At 41.3% G+C, this 22,744-nt stretch overlaps 1 protein-coding gene across 1 annotated transcript in view; it reads right to left on the bottom strand.

Moving 5' to 3' along the window:
* Nucleotides 1-20,287, bottom strand: part of LOC120027515 (probable ATP-dependent RNA helicase ddx6) — a 36,904-nt gene extending 16,617 nt beyond the window's left edge. The window contains exons 1-8 of the mRNA XM_038972477.1: nucleotides 20,131-20,287; nucleotides 18,035-19,018; nucleotides 15,541-15,604; nucleotides 15,320-15,424; nucleotides 14,792-14,921; nucleotides 7,103-7,249; nucleotides 2,928-3,022; nucleotides 2,499-2,621 (exon numbers count right to left, since the gene is read on the bottom strand). Coding sequence (XP_038828405.1) covers nucleotides 2,499-2,621; nucleotides 2,928-3,022; nucleotides 7,103-7,249; nucleotides 14,792-14,921; nucleotides 15,320-15,424; nucleotides 15,541-15,604; nucleotides 18,035-18,222 — 852 coding nt within the window. The 5' untranslated portion in view covers nucleotides 18,223-19,018; nucleotides 20,131-20,287. The remainder of the gene's footprint in view (nucleotides 1-2,498; nucleotides 2,622-2,927; nucleotides 3,023-7,102; nucleotides 7,250-14,791; nucleotides 14,922-15,319; nucleotides 15,425-15,540; nucleotides 15,605-18,034; nucleotides 19,019-20,130) is intronic.
* Between the last annotated feature and the right edge of the window lie 2,457 nt (nucleotides 20,288-22,744).

Raw genomic sequence — 22,744 nt, 5'->3', positions numbered from 1 at the left:
AAAGGAGGTATTTGGACATAAATGATGGACTTTATGGAACAAATCAAACATTTATTGTGGAACTCGGATTCCTGGGAGTGCATTCTGATGAAGATCATCAAAGTGAATATTTATAATGCTATTCTGACATCTGTTGACTCCACAACATGGCGGATATCTTTATGGCTTTTTTGGGCTCTGAGCGCTGTACTCAGATTATAGCATGGTGTGCTTTTTCTGTAACGTCTTTTTGAAATCTGACACAGCGGTTGCATTAAGGAAAGGTTTATCTAAAGTTCCATGTATAATACTTGTATTTTTTATCAATGTTTATTATGAGTATTTCTGTAAATTGATGTGGCACTCTGCAAAATCACCGGATGTTTTGGAGGCAAAACATTACTGAACATAACGCGCCAATGTAAACTGAGATTTTTGTATATAAATATTAACTTTATCGAACAAAACATACATGTATTGTGTAACATGAAGTCCTATGAGTGTCATCTGATGAAGATCATCAAAGGTTAGTGATTAATTTTCTCTCTATTTCTGCTTTTTGTGACTCCTCTCTTTGGCTGGAAAAATGGCTGTGTTTTTTGTGAATGTTGTGCTTTCGTCGTAAAGCCTTTTTGTGAGATTAACAACAAGTTTATCTTTAAAATGGTGTAAAATACTAGTATGTCTGAGGAATTTTAATTATGAGATTTCTGTTATGAATTTGGCGCCCTGCACTTTCACTGGCTGTTGTCAAATCGATCCCGTTAACTGGATCCCAGCCATAAGAAGATATGCAAATTGCCATCATACAAACTGAGGCAGCAGACTGTGAAAATTAATATGCATCATTCTCCATTTTTGGCCACGACTGTACAGTGCATTTGGAAATTATTCAGACAACTGGACTTTTTCCACATTTTGTTATGGGACAGATATATTCTGAAATGTATTCATTTTGATTTCTCAATCTACACAATGACAAAGCAAAAACAGGTTGAGAATTTTTGCAAATTTATTTTTAAAAATACAAAACTGAAATATCACATTCTCAGTATTCAGACCCTTTTACTCAGTGCTTTGTTGAAGCACCTTTGGAAGCAATTACAGCCTCAAATTGTCTTAGCTATGACGCTACAAGCTTGGCACACCTGTATTTGGAGAGTTTCTCCTATTCTTCTCTGCAGATCCTCTCAAGTTCAGATGGATGGGAGGGTCGCTGCACAACTATTATCAAGTCTCTCCAGAGTTGTTCGATCGGGTTCAAGTCCGAGCTCTGGCTGGGCCACTCAAAGACTTGTCCCGAAGCCACTCCTGAGTTGTCTTGGTTGTGTGCTTAGGGTCGTTGCCCTGTTGGAAGGTGAACCCTTGCCACAGACAGGTCCTGAGCGCTCTGGAGCAGGTTTTCATTAAAGATTGCTCTGTACTTTGCTCGGCTCAGCTTTCCCTTGATTCTGACTAGTCTCACAGTCCATGCCACTGAAAAACATCCACAGCATGACGCTACCACTACCATGCTTCACCATAGGGAGGATGCTAGGTTTCCTCCAGACGTGACACTTGGCATTCAGGCCAAAGAGTCCAATCTTGGTTTCATCAGACCAGAGAATCTTGTTTCTCATGGTTTGAGAGTCCTTTAGGTGCCTTTTGGCAAACTCCAAGCAGGCTGTCATGTGCCTTTTACTGAGGAGTAGCTTCCGTCTGGACACTCTACCATAAAAGGCCGGTACTGTTGGAGTGCTGCAGAGATGGTTATCCTTCTGGAAGGTTCTCCTATCTCCACCGAGGAACTCTAGACCTCTGTCAGAGTGAGCATTGGGTTCTTGGTCACCTACCTGACCAAGGCCCTTCTCCCCCGATTGCTCAGTTCGGCTGGGTGGACAGCTCTAGGAAGATTCCAGAATTCTTCCATTTAAGAATGATGGAGGCCACTGTGTTCTTGGGGACCTTCAATGCTGCAGACATTTTTTGGTACCCTTCCCCAAATCTGTGCCTCGACACAATCCTGTCTAGGTCTACGGACAATTCCTTCCACCTCATTCCTTGGTTTTTGCTCTGACATGCACTGTCAACTGTGGGACCTTATATTGAAAGGTGTGTGCCTTTCCAAATCATGTCCGATCAATTGAATTTAGCACCGGTGGACTCCAATCAAGTTGTAGAAACATCAAGGATGAGCAATGGAAACAGGATGCACCTGAGCTTAATTTCAAGTCTCAAAACAAAGGGCCTGAATACTTATGTATTATGTTTTTTGCTTTTGTAATAAATTTGCAAAAATATTTTTTTTAAACGTTTTTACTTTGTCATTATGGGGTAGTGTGTGTATAAGTGATGTATATTTTTTCATATATTTTGGAATAAGGCTGTAACGCAATTTTTTGGGGAAAAAAGTCAAGGGGTCTGAATACTTTCCAAATGTACTGTATATCGTATCATTATGGAAGAGCAAAACAGACTGGCCTGTTGGTGAGACCACATGGCTGCCAACTTGTGGCTCAGCACCATGTGGCACTACTCACCATGAACTTCTGCACGCTGATGGGGAAGGTGGCAGAGTACAGCAGGATCTGACGGCCCTTGCCCAGGAAGCTGATGATATCCTCGATGAGCACCACAAAGTCCTGAGACAGCAGCTTGTCCGCCTGTGAGGAAGAGATTACATTATTATTAAAAGGAGCATTAGCAGAGTTCTAAAAAGTATCTATTAATTTGCTACTACTGTTACGTAATTGACATACGGCGCTGGTTGCAGGGGAAAATATTACACGTAGCTCCTTTAACCTCTTTGGTAGATAGATACACCAGAACAGATTTGATGGGCCCTGATGAAGAATAGTGCATGGCTTGTAACAAAATAGCTCATGGACTGATTCTCTGGAGTCATCTACAGTAGCTGAGTATATTGAGTGGTTGATTGACTCAGGTACCACATGTATTCACACACTCACCTCATCCATCACCATCATCTGAACTCTATCCACTTTGGCCACGCCCTTCTTTATCAAATCCAGGATCCTGCCAGGTGTGGCAATGACCACATGCACTGAGAGTGGAAAAAATATATATATCAGAAACACCACCATTACAGATGTGCAAGTGTACAGCTTTGAGGTTGTGTGACTTGTTTGTAGTGTACAGTGGGGTCCATAATTTACATCCTTGATAAAGATTAGCAAAAATTACAAATAATTCAAATACAGCACTATATTTAATGCACAAAACAAAATTGGGAAATTACATTATACTAATACAATTGCTCAGAAGGAGATTTTGTTTAATAATTAATAGCAATTAACAAATAACTTTTCTCAAAAAAGGTAGGGGGTCAAAATGATTGACACCCGTTTGCAATACCATACCATGCAAGGATAACGGCGCTGAGCCCTTTTCTAAAATGTTCTACGAGCGTTCCTAGACCATTCCTCCATACAGAATCCTTCCAGATCGTTGATATCCTTTGGCTGCGCTTACAGACTGCCCTTTTAAATTCAAACCACAGATGCGTTTCAGGTCCAGAGAGAGAGAGATGGCCATTGCACAATGTTAATTGTGGCCAATTGACAAATTCTTTGCGAATGTTGATGTGTGCTTGGGGTTACGGTCTTGCTGGAAGATTACGTTCAAGTGTCAGCCTCCTGGGCAGAGGCAACCAGGTTTTTGATAAAATGTCCTGGGTACTGGATAAGGTTGATGATGCGGTTGACCTTAAGGGCCCCAGGACCAGTGGAAGAAAAATAGCCACTATACATCAAAGATCCTCCCCCCCACTATAATTTACAGTACGTATGGGATTCTTCTCTGCACATGCACTCATGTCAATGCCAAAACCCCCACTGGTGTGGCCAAAGAGCTCTATTTTGATGTCATACAACAAATAAACATCTAGAGTTTGCTAAATGACATTGGCACTTGAATTAGAACTGGTGCTATGGTCAGACGACATGAAAATAGAGCTCTTTGGCCACTCACACCAGAGGCATCGAAATGAGAACGCATTAGCAGAAAATAATCCCAGACCCACTGTAAAATATTGTGGTGGATCTTTGATGTTTTGCTTCAACTGGTACTGGGGCCCTTGTTAAGGTCAACGGCATCATGAACTTTACCCAGTACCAGAACATTTTAGCCAAAAACCCGGTTGCCTCTGCCAGGAGGCTGACACTTGATTGCAAGTCGATCTTCCAGCAAGACAATAACCCCAAGCATACATCAAAGAAATGGCCATTTGGCCACAAAAATCAACATTTTGCAAAGGCCATCTCAGTCTCTGGATTTGAAACGCTTTAAAAACCTGTGGAGGGCAGTCCATAAGCACAGATGAATGATAAAATATACTGTATGGAGAAATGGTCTAAGATACCTTCCAATGGTGTTAACCAACTCATAAAACATTTGAGAATAAAAATTTAAAAAAACATTGAGCACACAATATAGGCTCAGTAATTCAATTATTCAATTTTCCAGTCATTATTGCTCATGTTTATCAAGGGTGTCTATTTCAAACCGCACTGTATATTGTACAGCTGTATTTGGAGTTTCTCCCATTCTTCTCAGCAGATCTACTCAAGCTGTCAGGTTGGATGGGGAGCCTAGCTGCACAGCTATTTTCAGGTCTCTCCTGAGATGTTCAATCAGGTTCAAGTCCGGGCTCTGGCTGGGCCACTCAAGGACATTCAGAGACTTGTCCCGAAGCCACTCCTGCATTGTCTTGGTAGTGTGCTTAGGGTCATTGTCCTGTTGGAAGGTGAACCGTCCCAGTCTGAGGTCTGAGCGCTCTGCAGGGAGCAGGTTTTCATCAAGGATCTCTTTACTTTGCTCTGTTCATCTTTCCCTTGATCCTGACTAGTCTCACAGTCCCTGTCGATGAAAAACATACCCACAGTATCATGCTGCCACCACCATGCTTCATCGTAGGGATGGTGCCATGTTTCCTCCAGACGTGACACTTGGCATTCAGGCCAAAGAGTTCAATCTTGGTTTCATCAGACCAGATAATCTTGTGTCTCATGGTTAGAGTCCTTTAGGTACCTTTTGGCAAACTCCAAGTGGGCTGTCATGTGCCTTCTACTGAGGAGTGGCTACCATCTGGCCACTACCACAAAGGCCTAATTGGTGGAGTGCTGCAGAGATGGTTGTCCTTCTGGAAGGTTCTCCCATCTCCACAGAGGAACTCTAGAGCTCTGTCAGAGTGAGTTTGGGTTCTTGGTCACCACCCTGACAAAGGCAGGAAGCACATGAGCTCAATTTTGAGTCTCATGGGAAAGGGTCTGAATTCTTAAGTAAAAAGGCTATTTGTTTTTTTAGATGTAATAAATTTGCAAACATTTCTAAAAACCTGTTTTCGCTTTCTCATTATGGGGTATTGTGTAAATTGCTGAGGAAAATGTTTGATTTAATTGATTTTAGAATAAGTCTAACGTAACAAAATGTGGGAAAAGTAAAGGGATCTGAATACTTCCTAAAGGCACTGTATACAGTTGAAGTCGGAAGTTTACATAGACAAATAACATTTAAACTCAGTTTCACAATTCCTGACATTTAATCCTAGTAAAAATTCCCTGTCATAAGTCAGTTAAGATCATCACTTAATTTTAAGAATGTGAAATGTCAGAATAATAGTAGAGAGAATTACTTATTTCAGCTTTTATTTCTTTCATCACATTCCCAGTGGGTCAGAAGTTTACATACACTCAATTAGTATTTGGTAGCATTGCCTTTAAATTGTTTAACTTGAGTCAAACATTTTGGGTAGCCTTCCACAAGCTTCCCACAATAAGTTGGGTGAACTTTGGCCCATTCCCCCTGACAGAGCTGGTGTAACTTAGAAGGCCTTACTGCTCGCACACGCTTTTTCAGTTCTGCACACACATTTTCCATGAGATGAGCTTTGTTATGGCCACTCCAAAACCTTGACTTTGTTGTCCTTAAGCCATTTTTCACAATTTTGGATGTTTGCTTGGGGTCATTGTCCATTTGGAAGACCCATTTGCGACCAAGCTTTAACTTCCTGACTGATGTCTTGAGATGTTGCTTCAGTATATCTACATCATTTTATGTCCTCATGATGCCATCTATTTTGTGAAGTACACCAGTCCCTCCTGCAGCAAAGCACCCCCACAACATGATGCTGCCACCCCCGTGCTTCACGGTTGGGATGGTGTTCTTCAGCTTGCAAGCCTTCCCCTTTTTCCTCCAAACATAACGATGGTCATTATGGCCAAACAGTTCTATTTTGTTTCATCAGACCAGAGGACATTTCTCCAAAAAGTACGATCTTTGTTCCCATGTGCAGTTGCAAACCGTAGTCTGGCTTTTTTAATGGCGGTTTTGGAGCAGTGGCTTCTTCCTTGCTGAGCAGCCTTTCAGGTTGTCGATATAGGACTCGTTTTACTGTGGATGTAGCTACTTTTGTACCCGTTTCCTCCAGCATCTTCACAAGGTCCTTCGTTGTTCTGGGATTGATTTGCACCAAAGTACGTTCATCTCTAGGAGACAGAACGCCTCTCCTTCCTGAGCGGTATGATGGCTGCATGGTCCCATGGTGTTTATACTTGCGTACTATTGTTTGTACAGATGAACGTGGTACCTTCAAGCGTTTGGAAATTGCTCCCAAGGATGAATCAGACTTGGGGAGGTCTACATTTTTTTTTCCTGAGGTCTTGGCTGATTTCTTTTGATTTTTCCATGATGTCAAGCAAAGAGGCACTGAGTTTGAAGGTAGGCCTTGAAATACATCCACAGGTACACCTCCAATTGACTCAAATTATGTCAATTAGCCTATCAAAAGCTTCTAAAGGCATGACATAATTTTCTGGAATTTTTCAACCTGTTTAAAGGCACAGTCAACTTAGTGTTTGTAAACTTCTGACCCACTGGAATTGTAATACAGTGAATTATAAGTGAAATAATCTGTAAACAATTGTTGGGAAAATGACGTGTCATGCACCAAGTAGATGTCCTAACCGACTTGCCAAAACTATAGTTTGTTAACAAGAAATTTGTGGAGTGGTTGAAAAACGAGTTTTAATGACCAAAGTGTATGTAAACATCCGACTTCAACTGTGTACGTCGCAAGACACCACTCTTGGTATGAAGTGACAATGTGATGCTGTTGGGTCTTTACCAGTCTCGTCCAGGCGCATGATGTCATCTCGCAGGTTGGTGCCACCCGTGGTGGCCATGACTTTCACTCCGCCCAGGTGCTTGCTGATCTGGATACTGATCTGGCTCACCTGCAGGGCCAGCTCACGAGTGGGCACCATCACAATAGCTTGGGAGAGAGGACGAAGTGGATATGGGTAAATATAAGAGGTATAGATAGCGAAAGTGCAAGACAATGAGGTTTGACAGAGAGGGAGGGAAAAGTAGGAAGAAGGGCGCAGTAGGGCTGGGCGGTATACTGTATTTTACGATATACCGGTATTGATGCACGGGCCGGGTTTGGGTTTTTACTTTAACTTCTATAAATGGCATTTGCAGGATTGGTTTGTTAAAATGACATGCTGTGCGCAATGTCCATTTTTATAGTTTACTTCGTTACTTGAGTCATCCCTCTCTGTGCTCTCTCTCTCCATTCCTCTTTCCAAACAGACCTAGCCCTGCCCCAGGCACTCAAGGAGCGCATTGTTGATCCTCAACCACCAGACACTTGCTTTCAGTCTGCATGGTCAATGCACCACATGCAACAATGTTGATGACAACAATGCCGTTTTCACTTTGCTTCTTAATGTAGATCCACTAGCGTTCTATAATTACACCATTAGTTTGTTTCTTACATCTGCAAACAGCTAGTTTGTCTTTTCTTAGCAAGTTGGGCAAAATCTTGTTAGCCGCTAATGTGAATCGCTAGCTAATTAAATGTACTGAGTCAGAGCAAATTTAATTAGCTATACAGCCCGATAATACCAGTGATGGTTTAGACCAAAAACAGCATGTTGTTTGTGCAACAGTATCTTCTAAATCAGTGGTTCCCAAACTTTTTATAGTCCAGTACATTCAACCTCCAGCTGCGTACCCCCTCTAGCACCAGGGTCAGCGCACTCTCAAATGTTGTTTTTTGCCATCATTGAAAGCCTGCCCCACACACACAATACATTTATTAAACATAAGAATGAGTGTGAGTTTGTCACAACCCAGCTTGTGGGAAGTGACAAAGAGCTCTTATAGGACCAGGACACAAATAATAATCAATCATTTTGCTCTTGCATCTTACATATAAAACCTTATTTGATTACAAAAAATGGTGAATAACTCACCACAGGGTACTGAAGGGTGTGCTTGAAAGGATGCACATAATTCTGCAATGTTGGGTTGTATTGGGGAGAGAGTCTGTCTTAAATCATTTTCCACACAGTCTGCGCCTGTATGTAGTTTTCATGCTAGTGAGGGCTGAGAATCCACTCTCACATACAGTGGGGCAAAAAAGTATTTAGTCAGCCACCAATTGTGCAAGTTCTCCCACTTAAAAAGATGAGGCCTGTAATTTTCATCATAGGTACATTTCAACTATGACAGACAAAATGAGAAAAAAAATCCAGAAAATCACATTGTAGGATTTTTTATGAATTTATTTGCAAATTATGGTGGAAAATAAGTATTTGGTCACCTACAAACAAGCAAGATTTCTGGCTCTCACAGACCTATAACTTCTTCTTTAAGAGGCTCCTCTGTCCTCCACTCGTTACCTGTATTAATGGCACCAGTTTGAACTTGTTATCAGTATAAAAGACACCTGTCCACAACCTCAAACAACCAGTCACACTCCAAACTCCACTATGGCCAAGACCAAAGATCTGTCAAAGGACACCAGAAACAAAATTGTAGACCTGCACCAGGCTGGGAAGACTGAATCTGCAATAGGTAAGCAGCTTGGTTTGAAGAAATCAACTGTGGGAGCAATTATTAGGAAATAGAAGACATACAAGACCACTGATAATCTCCCTCGATCTGGGGCTCCACGCAAGATCTCACCCCATGGGGTCAAAATGATCACAAGAACGGTGAGCAAAAATCCCAGAACCACACGGGGGGACCTAGTGAATGACCTGCAGAGAACTGGGACCAAAGTAACAAAGCCTACCATCAGTAACACACTACGCCGCCAGGGACTCAAATCCTGCAGTGCCAGACGTGTCCCCCTGCTTAAGCCAGTACATGTCCAGGCCCGTCTGAAGTTTGCTAGAGAGCATTTGGATGATCCAGAAGAAGATTGGGAGAATGTCATATGGTCAGATGAAACCAAAATAGAACTGTTTGGTAAAAACTCAACTCGTCGTGTTTGGAGGACAAAGAATGCTGAGTTGCATCCAAAGAACACCATACCTACTGTGAAGCATGGGGGTGGAAACATCATGCTTTGGGGCTGTTTTTCTGCAAAGGGACCAGGACGACTGATCCGTGTACAGGAAAGGATGAATGGGGCCATGTATCGTGAGATTGAGTGAAAACCTCCTTCCATCAGCAAGGGCATTGAAGATGAAACGTGGCTGGGTCTTTCAGCATGACAATGATCCCAAACACACCGCCCGGGCAACGAAGGAGTGGCATCGTAAGAAGCATTTCAAGGTGGCCTAGCCAGTCTCCAGATCTCAACCCCATAGAAAATCTTTGGAGGGAGTTGAAAGTGTTGCCCAGCAACAGCCCCAAAACATCACTGCTCTAGAGGAGATCTGCATGGAGGAATGGGCCAAAATACCAGCAACAGCGTGTGAAAACCTTGTGAAGACTTACAGAAAACGTTTGACCTCTGTCATTGCCAACAAAGGGTATATAACAAAGTATTGAGATAAACTTTTGTTATTGACCAAATACTTATTTTCCACCATAATTTGCAAATAAATTCATAAAAAATCCTACAATGTGATTTTCTGGATTTTTTCCCCTCATTTTGTCTGTCATAGTTTAAGTGTACCTATGATGAAAATTACAGGCCTCTCTCATCTTTTTAAGTGGGACAACTTGCACAATTGGTGGCTGACTAAATACTTTTTTGCCCCACTGTAGGTACGTGGTTGCAAATGGCATAAATGTCTTAACAGCACAATTTGCCAAGGCAGAATACTCTGAGCGCAGCCCTATCCAGAAATCTGGCAGTATCTTCTGATGAAATAAAATTTTCACAGAACCGCTTGTTGCAATTTCGATGAGGCTCTCTTGTTCAGCTCTCTTGTTCAGATATCGACAAGTGGACTGGAGACAGGACATGAAAGGGATAACGAATCCAGTTGTTTGTGTCGTCCGTTTCTGGAATGTACCTGAGTAACTGCGCACCCAGCTCACTCAGGTGCTTCGCTATATCACATTTGACATAGTCCGTAAGCTTAACTTCATTTCCACACAAAATATCATACAGTGATGAGACCTGCGTGCTGTCCTTGTTAACGCAGACAAAAAAAAAAGAGCTCCAATTTCTTTATATCAGCGCCTCAATTTGGTCCCGCACATTGAATATATAGTTCCTGGAGAGTCCCTGTAATCCTAGATTCAGATCACAGGTGAGAAAAAACATCACCCAGATAGGCCAGTCGTGTGAGAAACTCGTCATCATGCAAGCGGTCAGACAAGTGAAAGTTATGGTCAGTCAAGAACTTTAAGCTCTCAATTAAAGAAAATGTTTCAATACTTTGCCCCATGATAACCAGCACTCTTCTCTGGGCTCCCGAGTGGTGCAGCCATCCAAAGCACTGCATCTCAGTGCTTGAGGCGTCACTACAGACGACCTAGTTCGATTCCAGGCTGTATCACAACCGGCCATGATTGGGAGCCCCATAGGGCGGCGCACAATTGGCCCAGCGTCGTCCGGGTTTGGCCGGTGTAGGCTGTCATTGTAAATAAGAATGTTAACCGACTTGCCTAGTTAAATAAAATTTGTTGTAAAAGCGTTACATGGTCGCTGCCCATATCATTGCACAGTGCAGAAAATACATGAGAGTTCAGGGGCCTTGCTTTTACAAAGTTAACAATTTTTCACTGTAGTGTCCAAAATGTCTTTCAAGCTGTCAGGCATTCCCTTGGCAGCAAGAGCCTCTCAGTGGATGCTGCAGTGTACCCAAGTGGCATCGGGAGCAACTGCTTGCACGCTCGTTACCACTCCACTGTGTCTCCCTGTCATGGCTTTCGCGCCATCAGTACAGATACGAACATAAGCAGGAGCTACGTTTGGCTACATACGGACCGTTAGTGGTATTCCCGCGAGAGAGTAATGGTTAATGTGATTGGATGTTAAATTATTTGACTAGGCTACCTGTATTTGACATTGTGGTGTTATTTCGCTGAACACTAGATGGTTACATTTTATTTTTGGCAGTGAAACGAGGCTACTCGGGCGAGAAAAAAAATCCTCACCCAAATGTATAGCCCCGTTGGAAAATATAAATGGACTGTTTGAAAATGTGAAGAGAAAAATATATTTTTTAATATGAAATGTGAATCACATTTTAATTTACGTACCCCCGACGGCATTGCGCGTACCCCAGTTTAGGAATAAATCAAAGAGAAATACATGAAGCAAGAATATGTTAGCTACATGAAGTAGCTAAGAGAAAACATTCAGTGTAGCCAAAGATTATAGCATCCTCTAGGAAATAGACATTTTGGTTCCTACCCTGTCACAATAACTGCTCCCTGGCATTTTCATTTATTGTTATGTCAAACACTGTATTCAAAGTGCCCACTATTATATTCTAACAATGGAATTAGAAAAATCTTCTATTTCCATGATTCCAAAGGTTCACCCAAGTGTTTTGCTCAAAAGTGAAATTGCAAATTCAAATAAAATGTTATTTGTCTCATGCGCTAAATACAACAGGTGCAGACCTTAAGAAAAACACTTTTAAAAGTAAGAGAAGCACATATAACTAAAGAGCAGCAGTAAATAACAATAGCGGGGCTATATACAGGGGATACCGATACAGAGTCAGTGTGTAGGGGGAACCGGTGTCAAAGTAATATGTACATGTAGGTAGCGTTATTAAAGTGACTATGCATTCGTAGAGTTATTAGTGACTTTGCATGCGTTAAAGTGACTAGATAATAACAGAGCAGCAGCAGTTTAGAAGGGGGGGGGGGGGGGGGGGGGCAACGCAAATAGTCTGGGTAGCCATTTGATAGATGTTCAGGAATCTTACGGCTTGTGGGTAGAAGCTGTTTAGAAGCCTCTTGGACCTAGACTTGGTGCTCTGTTATCGCTTGCCGTGCGGTAGCAGAGAGAACAGTTTATGACTAGGGTGGCTGGAGTCTGACAATTTTTAGGGCCTTCCTCTGACACCGCCTGGTATAGAAGTCCTGGATGGCAGGAAGCTTGGCCCCGGTGATGTACTGGGCCATACTCACTACCCTCTGTAGTGCCTTGCGGTCGGAGGCCGAGCAGTTGCCGTACTAGGGTTACATCACTGCCGTCAGGATGCTCTCAATGGTGCAGCTGTAAAACCTTTTGATGATCTGAGGACCCATGTCAAATCTTTTCAGTCTCCTGAGGGGGAATAGGTTTGTCGTGCCCTCTTCACCACTATCTTGGTGTGCTTGTACCATGTTAGTCTGTTGGTGATGTGGACGCAAAGGAACTTGAAGCTCTCAACCTGACTTCCTCCCAATAGGCCGTCTCATCGTTGTTGGTAATCAGGCCTACCACTGTTGTGTCATTGGCAAACTTAATGGTGTTGGATTCATGCCTGGCCGTGCAGTCATGAGTGAACACGGAGTACAGGAAGGGACTGAGCACGCACTCGAGGGGCCCCCGTGTTGAGGATCAGTGTGGCGGATGTGTTGTTAGTCCAGGATCCAGATGCAGAGGGAGGTGTTTAGTCCCAGGGTCCTTAGCTTAGTGATGAGCTTTGAGGGCACTATGGTGTTGAATGCTGTTCTGTAGTCAATGAATAGCATTCTCACATATGTGTTCCTTTTGTCCAGGTGTGAAAGGGAAGTGTTGAGTGCAATAGAGATTGCACCATCTGTGGATCTGTTGGGGCGGTATGCAAATTGGAGTGGGTCTAGGGTTTCTGGGATAATGGTGTTGATGTGAGGCATGACCAGCCTTTCAATGCATTCCATGGCTACAGTGTGAGTGATGCGGGTCGGTAGTCATTTAGGCATGTTACCTTAGTGTTCTTGGGCACAGAGACTATGGTGGTCTGCTTGAGTGTAGGCGTAGTGACGCCTCTTGCACTGAGATGCAGTGCCTTAGACCGCTGCATCCATGTGTGAACTATTTAACTGTACTAGAATGCTTAAAAGGCCACAAACTTTAAATAAATCGGTATCGTTTTTTTTGGCAAGGAAAATATCTGAATCGGCCAAAAATGTCATATCGGTGCATCACTAATTACAACCAAATACTTTCCATGTCTGTATAAAAATAATTCCCTCAATGAACCAGGGATCTGGTGGCTAAGGTGGACGAGGTAGCTGTCTAAGCTGTTTATCTATTTGTAAAGGTTAAAATATTCAGTGTTCAGGGGAGATCTTGACAGCATAAGAGTTACTTGTCAATTAGGCTATTCTAGGAATATTTTTGTAACTTTATCAAGATTACATGACCAGTATTGAATAGAGGAGAATCCTAGCCAATTTGAGCGCTTGAGAGACTTTCACAACTGGAGTATGCAGTATAGGTTTCATCAACTGTGCACCCGTACAAAATGCATGTCGGCCATTTGCGATTATACACCAGTGGCGGTGGAAAGTTATTTTAGGACATGACAACGACATTAATACATGCTAATAGCTAAATAGTTAACTAGCAAGAACCAGCCAAACTACACTATTAGTTTGTAAAATATCAATTGTCCATGCTGAGCAAATGTAATTTCTCTCGCTCCTCTGGCAACGGCCCACGCAGATGATGCACATACCATAACTTTTCCTGGACTTTCATTGCTGACCAAAAATGTGCTATAACTGGGCAAATGACTCACTAACTAGCAATGAATATCAACAAATCGCGAATGCATGATATAAAGACCGCTCGGGCCTGTCAATGCAGGTCTACAATATAAAAAATAGTCTGACAACAAAAATATAGATATAAGTTGTCCGTATGGACAAATAAATAAAATCTCACGCAAAAACCACTATCAAAGCTGCCAAATAACTACTGAATGGGAAAAATCCTTTCCATTTCATTCAGCTAAGTTCAATTATATTCTTACTATAAAACCATAATATAAAACAATGGCACAGGACCAACTTCGATTGGGGGGGGGGGGGGTCACAAAAAGAAAATGGAACTGAGGGGCCGTAGTCGCTCATGGGTCTGCGTGCCCACATCCGTACATAAAATACATTTCCTGCAATTAGAATAAATGTTGCCGTTTTAAAGCAAGTTCGCTGCAATTCTACACATTTTGCCATGGGGTAGAGAAAAAAACTTAATTGTATAATTAAATTCATGCTATTCTGTGAAATTGGTCCACAGGTCTACAAAAGGGGGGCCGCAGTTGCCCATCCCTAGCCTATGGCATGGCGCATAGCCAGATAACATACAGTAGGCCAACTCATTCTGTTCTTCTGAAATACATTTTCTTTATATCATGTTTCTTTAGACCCGCCTAAAATAATGGATGTATTGCGATGGTGTATATCAAATTGATTTATTACTTTTTAAAACACAAGGCGCGCATCAGCGGCTTGTATGCGGAGGCCAGGAGATGCTAAACGTGTTTATGTTAATTAACAGTCCATTACTGTGAGACCGGTTGTCTTTATGTCCGCCACAGCTCTAGGCACCAGGGGAAAATGTTAGCCTGGAGCCCTGAGTAGTAGAGATAAGTAGAGTAAAAAAAGGAGGAAAAGAGTAATGTGAAGCGCCTCATCTCACCCTGTATATAGTCCTTCTTCAGGTCTATTCTCTCCAGCATGGGGATGAGGTAGGCCCCACTCTTCCCTGTTCCATTCTTGGCTCGGGCCAGGATGTCTCGTCCTGACAAGGCTATAGGAATGCTCTCCTCCTGAAAGGTGACAAACTCTGGTTTAACATATCGTAGCACCAAAAAATACATGGCTATTGTCCAAATATGTAACATTATCACTATGACAAACTACCAAATGTCAAGACTTCAGTTATGCAGAACTTTAAAGACTTTAAAGAAAGTCCAGGATCTTAAGCTCAACAAATTCGTAACATATCATACGAAATGGATGATGTAGTACACAAAAACTGGGACCCTTTATGGCTCGTGAGCACCACTCAAAACTATTGGCTGAAATGATACAAAAGTTCAGGCGCATCACATTAAAGTAGCTATATAGGTTATAGGCATCAGAAACAGGAGCCAATTTACAGCAAGGGAATCCCCCAGTTTCAAAGGTGATCGGTGGGCAGAGAAGCTCCCAGTGAGTGTCGTACCTGGATAGGGGAGGGCTTCTCCCAGCCCATCTCAAAGATGCCCATCAGGAGCTCCCGCTTCAGACAGTAGTCCTCAAACTCATTTCCCTTAGTGGATGTTACATCCTGGGACACAGCAAAGAAGAGGTTAGACATCAGAAGTACCAGATTTGATTAAAATTACACTGGGAAAATCCTGTGAGTTAGTGAAACAAAGCATGCTGCATTGTACCATGACTTACAGAGGTTCTGACTCTTGTGTCTTTGGGAGGGAGCTGTAGGCTCTTTTTCCAGTCATCTCCATACCTGATGAAGGGCACCAATGAGAAGAGTGCAATTAACCAGTTAAATGTAACCGAAAATTTAATTTATGTAATCCCCAAAATATTTATCATGAGGGCTAAACAATAACTAGCAATGCTGCTTACTCAAAAGGTTACAATCTGACCTTTCAGAAAAAAAAAAAAATAGGAGTCGTCACTTGGACACAAGCTACAGTACAAATATGATAATGAAATATTTTATGTATTTCCTATTCAAAACTGTATTCATAGGTTTCTAAATATAGTATTATCAAATTATAAAACCACCATCTATAAGATTTCACCTTCCTTATACAGTGCAGACTTTCAGATTTAATTTGAGGGTATTTACATCCAAAATCGGGTGAACAGTGTAGGAATTACAGCACTTTTTATATGTGGTTGTCCCCTTTTTAAGGACCAAAAGTAATTGGACAATTGGCTGCTCCATGGCCAGGTGTGTGTTATTCCCTCATTAGTTCATTTACAAGTAAGCAGATAAAAAAAGGTCTCGAGTTGATTTCAAGTATGGCATCTGCAATCTGTTGCCGTTTACCCTCAATATGAAGTCCAAAGAGCAATCACTGCCAGTGACGCAAGCCATCATTAGGCTGAAATCAAAACAAACCCATCAGAGAGACAGCAAAAACATTAGGCATGGCCAAGTCAACTATTTGGTACATTCTTAAAAAGAAAGAACGCACTGTTGAGCTCAGGAACACCAAAAGGTCCGGAAGATCACAGAAAACAGTGGTGGATGACAGAATAATTATTTCCCTGGTGAAATAAAAAACCTTTCACAACAGTTGGCCAGATCAAGAACACCCTCCAGGAGGTATGCGTATCTGTGTCAGTCAACAATCAAGAGAAGACTTCACCAGAGTACATACAGAAGGTTTACCAAAAGATGTAAGCCTCAAAAAAAGGAATACCAGATTAGTTTGCCAAAAAACATTAAAAAATTAAATAAATACATGTACATTTCTGAAACAACATCCTATGGACAAAGATCAATTTGTACCAGAATGATGGGAAGAGTATGGAGAAGGGAAGGTACTGCCCATGATCCGAAGCATACCACCTCATCTGTGACGCATGGTGGAGGTAGTGGTATGGCGTGGGCATGTATGACTGCCAATGGAATTGGTTCCCTTGTATTTATTGACGTGACTGATGACAAAAGCAACAGGATGAATTCTGAAGTGTTTAGGGCTATATTATCTGCTCAGATTCAGCCAAATGCTTCATAACTCATTGGATGGCGCTTCACAGTGCAGATGGACAATGACCCGAAACATTCTGCGAAAGCAACCCAATACTTTAAGGCAAAGAAGTGGTATGTTCTGTAATGGCCAAGTCAATCACCTGAATCCAATTTAGCATACATTTCACTTGCTGAAGGCAAAACGCCCCAAGAACAAGCAGGAACTGAAGACAGCTGCAGTAAAGGCAGAGCATCACCAGGGAAGAAACCCAGAATCTAGTAATGTCTATGGGTTCCAGACTTAAGGAAATCATTGAATACAAAGGATTTGCAACCAAGTATTAAAACTCAAAATTTAATTTATGATTGTTCGTTTGTCCAATTACTTTTGAGCCCCTAAAATTGGGGGGCTATGTATATATATATTTTTTTTTTAAAGTAATTCCTACACGGTTCATACAATAATTGACAAAACCCTTCAATTAAAGATGAAGTCTACACTTAAAGCACATCTTGATTGTTTCCTTTCAAATCCATTGTGGCGGCGTACAGAGCCAAAATGATGCATATTGTGTCACTGTCCAAATACTTATGGACCTGACTAACTAAAATACATATTTGTATGTTTAGTGGAGAATATACAGTATGTGTGTATATTTTCTAAAAGGTCCCTCTTGATCAGAATGTCTGCCCCCATCGCTGTGAAGATCTCAGAGCTCTAAAATCTGAATTATTTTAGATGAATGGCTACAAATCGATCTCTGAATGTGCTACCGTGATGAAACCACTCACTCCTGCTGCACTACGACGTAATGATTGCAGGCATGTGTGATGTAAGGTTCAACCAGAAGTTGGACAGTCAGAAGAGCGAATGAAATGGTATAAGACACATCCCAGCTTCAAGTGGTTTCAGATTTCACATCCTACGACACACAGGCTCAGAAAACAACAGTGTCCGTGGGAACCAAGGCTATCGCTCAACGCAAGCCATTTTGATCCATGGTATCCACAGAGCGATTTATAAGCGAAAATGTTGGTCGGAACCGGTACCAGAACCATGCAGGTCTTCTAAGAGGGTATTAAGAAAACACCTGAACACACTCACTGCTGATTTTTTTTTAAACTAAAACTCTACTGGGTAATCACTTCTAAAACATGGTATGAAAGTAAAATATACTATACAAGCAGCACACAATTGGGGTGAAACAGGTGTGTAAGAGAAATGTGTACCTAATGCCAGTTCCCTCCAGGGCAGCACCTGCTTTCTGGGGTGCACCTACAGCCTTGCTTAACAGAGAGCCCAGGACAAGGGGTCCTGATTGAGGAGAGGCCGGTTTAGGCACCCCCCTAAGCTGCCCGTTCTGCTTGTTCAGTCCCATGCCGATAGGGCCAAGGTTCTCCGTTCTTGCGGATGCCATGTCTTTCTGTTGTTTTTACTCTCAAAAGATTTACGTCTTACCCTCCCTTAGTTTTTTTTCTTCCTTTTCTTAAAAAGCCTCTTCGAAAGTAGACAAGTCTAAAATAAGCATTAAACAATATTCTCCATTATTTTTAGTCCAAAGCTTTCACAACAGAAGTATATTTGTAGTTGTTACATATACACATGTGCAGTTTAGTCCCCTTCAGAGTTTACTGACGTATGAAAAGTCTTAATACAAGAGCTCTTCCAAATGAAGAGCTATATGCATTCAAATGCATAAATATTTTATACCTGCACACAATATAAAAAAAATGGTATGTAAACAAGTATCAAGGAGTAAGTCCTGCAATAGAACTGCTAAGACAATTTGAACCGAGGGAATAGTATCAGTAATATAATCTTTGTTCAAAAGTTAAATCTCTTTCTTTGATTAAACATTTCCTTGCTTTGCGTCGAGTCCCTTTGAATTGCGCAACATCGATGTCCTTGTAAAAGGTTTTTCAAACCTTTGGAGAAATATTTATCCAAAATAATATGGTCCTTATTGTCCAATATTTGTTTTCCACTCTGTGTGTATATACATGTCCATCCACATGTGAAAGTAGTTTCCTGATGTTGAAAATCAAATAAAGGGTAATTGTAGTCCAAAAAGCAAAACAGCTTTATGTTCCCCTCTGTCTGTCCTGTTTGTTTCAGCTGGGTCTCCCTCCTCTCTTGTTGACACCACAGGTCTTCTGTCAAAGTGTGTGGCTTTGTGTGTGAGTCGGGCAGAATTCAGTTCAAGCCTGTGTCACCTGACAGGAAGAAGGAACAATTGATTTAGTAGTCAGGATGAACACTATATATGCCAAGCCCTAGACTTTGCTTTAAAACGTAATACAATGTAGAATAGATGCCCAAACATTAGGTTCAAGTCCCCAACCACATCATGTAAAATACGTATTTGGCTGGCAGGCACAAGGTCTAGTGTTGGCTTGGTGGATCAGTCTGTAGTGTATTCCAGTTAACTCGTGTAGGGCATGACCACAGATGACAAAATAGTTGCCTACACTACAAGCGCATACAGTTAGGGACCAGATCATAGACGTGCGAAACTTTAGGCTATAAAGTCAACAATGTGGGACCCATCGAAACGTTATAACGTGCGAAGTTTGAAATTACTTTGAAGAAATTAGAAGCATCTGCATTTAAATGAAAGTTAAGTCCAAATGTATGGACAACCTAATTTAAAAAAGTAACTGGCATAACGTTAGCTACGAAAATGAATAGTTAGATGCGACCTACCTAGCTAGCCAAATAACGTTAGTAGCTATGCTGGGGTAGCACTGACATTCAATGCAAGTTAGCTCATTTTATAGCTAGAAAACTGATCGAACAACAGGGGTGCCCTTCTAGGCCAAATAAAGATAGGAAGTCAGCTAATGTTCCAGTCAGTAACAGTTAGTTGGCTTCGAGCGCGATTTGATTTAGTGCGACAAAGGCCATTCATATTGCCAACTTTAGAGGAAGATATTTAGTTAGCCAGTTAACTTTGCCATCTAGCTAGCGTTAGCTACCTACTGACGTTACGTTAGCCACGCCAGCTTTGACGAAAACATGCAAGTTGGCTAACGTAGTTACATTAGCTAGCAAGCTACATAACAGTACTGTAAATACTAATTTATTTAGCTAGCATTACATCACAGATGAGTGGTTATATATGATTTATTTATATATGCCAGGTTAACGTTATATTGAATTGCCATTAGCCAGCTAGCTCGCTATCTAGACAGTTTCATCAACTTGGATGGCTACCGGGCAGTCGTTTTCAATGTCTGACAGGATTAGCTAGCTGCCTAGCGAAAGTCGACTCATTTCAAATATTTATAGCTAATGCAAATTGAACATAAAAGACCGAAACGCTCACCTTTCTCTCCCTCTGATGTTATATATCACAATTTTTTTTGCGGCAGATCAACACTTTACCGTTTGATTAAATTCACTCCAAATAAAACGTCTCTATTGTGTTAGTTCTTGCTAATTCAACATGGTCGCATTCTTCTTCGTCCTCTCCGATTTAAATCACATGCCGTTCCAAAACGATGCTGCCATCTACTATTGCAATACGATACCTACACAACATCATCTCCACACAGATATTATATATGGAATAATCGGGATATATTGTATAAAAATACTTATTTGTTTTTAGAATATTGGTTCCGAAATAATATCCTATTGGTGAGCCAACTGGTAAATGCAGAGGGTCTTTTACTCAGTTATAAGGAATTCTTATCACTTTACAAGGTCCCTGTAACACCTAAAGATTTTTGCAATTGTTTTAGATGCCATTCCCTCAGGTGTTGCTTTGTTATTCAGGAACGTGTCAAGACCTGGCCCTCAGAGCCTACCTTCCGTTGACCCTGTTGACTCATCAGTAGGAAAGATTTGTTTCTCTTTTGGTCCATTCAACAACAGAGCGATACGAACCTTGTTTCAGCAGGATGTTGTATCTATATGCCTTATTGGAATGGATTTATTGATAATATCTGTTGGGGAAAAGTTTGGATGTTGCCACACACATACCTACTTGATAACAAAATTAAGGAAGTTTCCTTTAAAACTATTCATAAATATTATCCTGCCAACCACTATATGAAGAATTTTAAGGAAAACATAAACTCAAATTGCTCCTTTTGTAATGACCACCCAGAAACAGTGTTGCATCTTTTTTGGCATTGTATTCATGTAAGAAAACTGTGGCAAGACATCAGTAGATTTATAATTGAACACATTTATGAAGATCTTACACTATTGTGGAGAGATGTACTGCTTGGATTCTTTACCTATGATAGAAATAAGCTGAAACATTTTTATGTAATTAATTTCATTAGTCTTTTGGCCAAATTTCATATTCACAAATGTAAATTTACAAACAAAAAAACACATTTTCTTACCTTACAAAAATAAATTCAACTGTATTTTAAGACAATTAAATACTCTACTAACAAAAAAGCTGTTAGAATAATGAAAGTATGTATGTCCCTTAAGATCCTTGTGTAATGTGATATTGTACCGCCTAGCCCCACCCCTAGCCCAATTGTCCATTGTATATTATTTATATATAATTGTGTTCCCACATGTACTTCCTATATTGATTTGTTGTTAATAATAACAATAAAATAAAAAATATATATATATTACTGTAATGAAACAGCAGGGAGCAGGTCTCGAACCCTCGACCTTCTAGCCCGAAGTCCAGCGCGCTATCGACTGTGTCGCAAAAGCATGCTCGTGCGGCAGAGTCGATTTCCGGGCTTATAAACCCAGGGTCGTTACATTACAAATAAAAAAAGATATACCTGCACAACATCATAAAAGGATTTTCGGGTAATAAAGGTTCACAGCATTTTGCTTCCGGCGAACTACTTCCTGTTTTGAGCAGTTGGTCATATGTTAGTATTGCTAGAAGTATCGTGTATAAACACGATGGTCTTTGTGGGCAGAACTGAAAAAGCGTATGCGAGCAAGGAGGCCTACAAACCTGACTCAGTTACACCAGCTCTGTCAGGAGGAATGGGCCAAAATTCACCCAAATTATTGTGGGAAGCTTGTGGAACTACCTGAAACGTTTGATGCAAGTTAAACAATCTAAAGGCCATGCCACCAAATACTAATTGAGTGTATGTAAACTTCTGACCCACTGGGGATGTGATGAAAGAAAGAAAAGCTGAAATAAATCGTTCTCTCTACTATTATTCTGGCACTTCACATTGTTAAAATAAAGTGGTGATCCTAACTTACCTAAGATAAGGAATTTTTACTCGGATTAAATGTCAGGAATTGTGAAAAACTGAGTTTAAATGTATTTGGCTAAGGTGTATGTAAACTTCCGACTTCAACTGTAATATAAATATAAATATATATATACACACTGCTCAAAAAAATAAAGGGAACACTTAAACAACACAATGTAACTCCAAGTCAATCACACTTCTGTGAAATCAAACTGTCCACTTAGGAAGCAACACTGATTGACAATAAATTTCACATGCTGTTGTGCAAATGGAATAGACAAAAGGTGGAAATTATAGGCAATTAGTAAGACACCCCCAAAAAAGGAATGGTTCTGCAGGTGGTGACCACAGACCACTTCAGTTCCTTTGCTTCCTGGCTGATGTTTTGGTCACTTTTGAATGCTGGCGGTGCTTTCACTCTAGTGGTAGCATGAGACGGAGTCTACAACCCACACAAGTGGCTCAGGTAGTGCAGTTCATCCAGGATGGCACATCAATGCGAGCTGTGGCAAAAAGGTTTGCTGTGTCTGTCAGCGTAGTGTCCAGAGCATGGAGGCGCTACCAGGAGACAGGCCAGTACATCAGGAGACGTGGAGGAGGCCGTAGGAGGGCAACAACCCAGCAGCAGGACCGCTACCTCCGCCTTTGTGCAAGGAGGTGCACTGCCAGAGCCCTGCAAAATGACCTCAATGCACAAATGTGCATGTGTCAGCATATGGTCTCACAAGGGCTCTGAGGATCTCA

Source organism: Salvelinus namaycush, chromosome 32 (genome assembly GCF_016432855.1).
Source record: "Salvelinus namaycush isolate Seneca chromosome 32, SaNama_1.0, whole genome shotgun sequence".
Classification (NCBI taxonomy): Eukaryota; Metazoa; Chordata; class Actinopteri; order Salmoniformes; family Salmonidae; genus Salvelinus; species Salvelinus namaycush.
The sequence above is the reverse complement of the archived record's forward strand: the minus strand, read 5'-3'. Positions and strand labels throughout refer to the sequence as shown.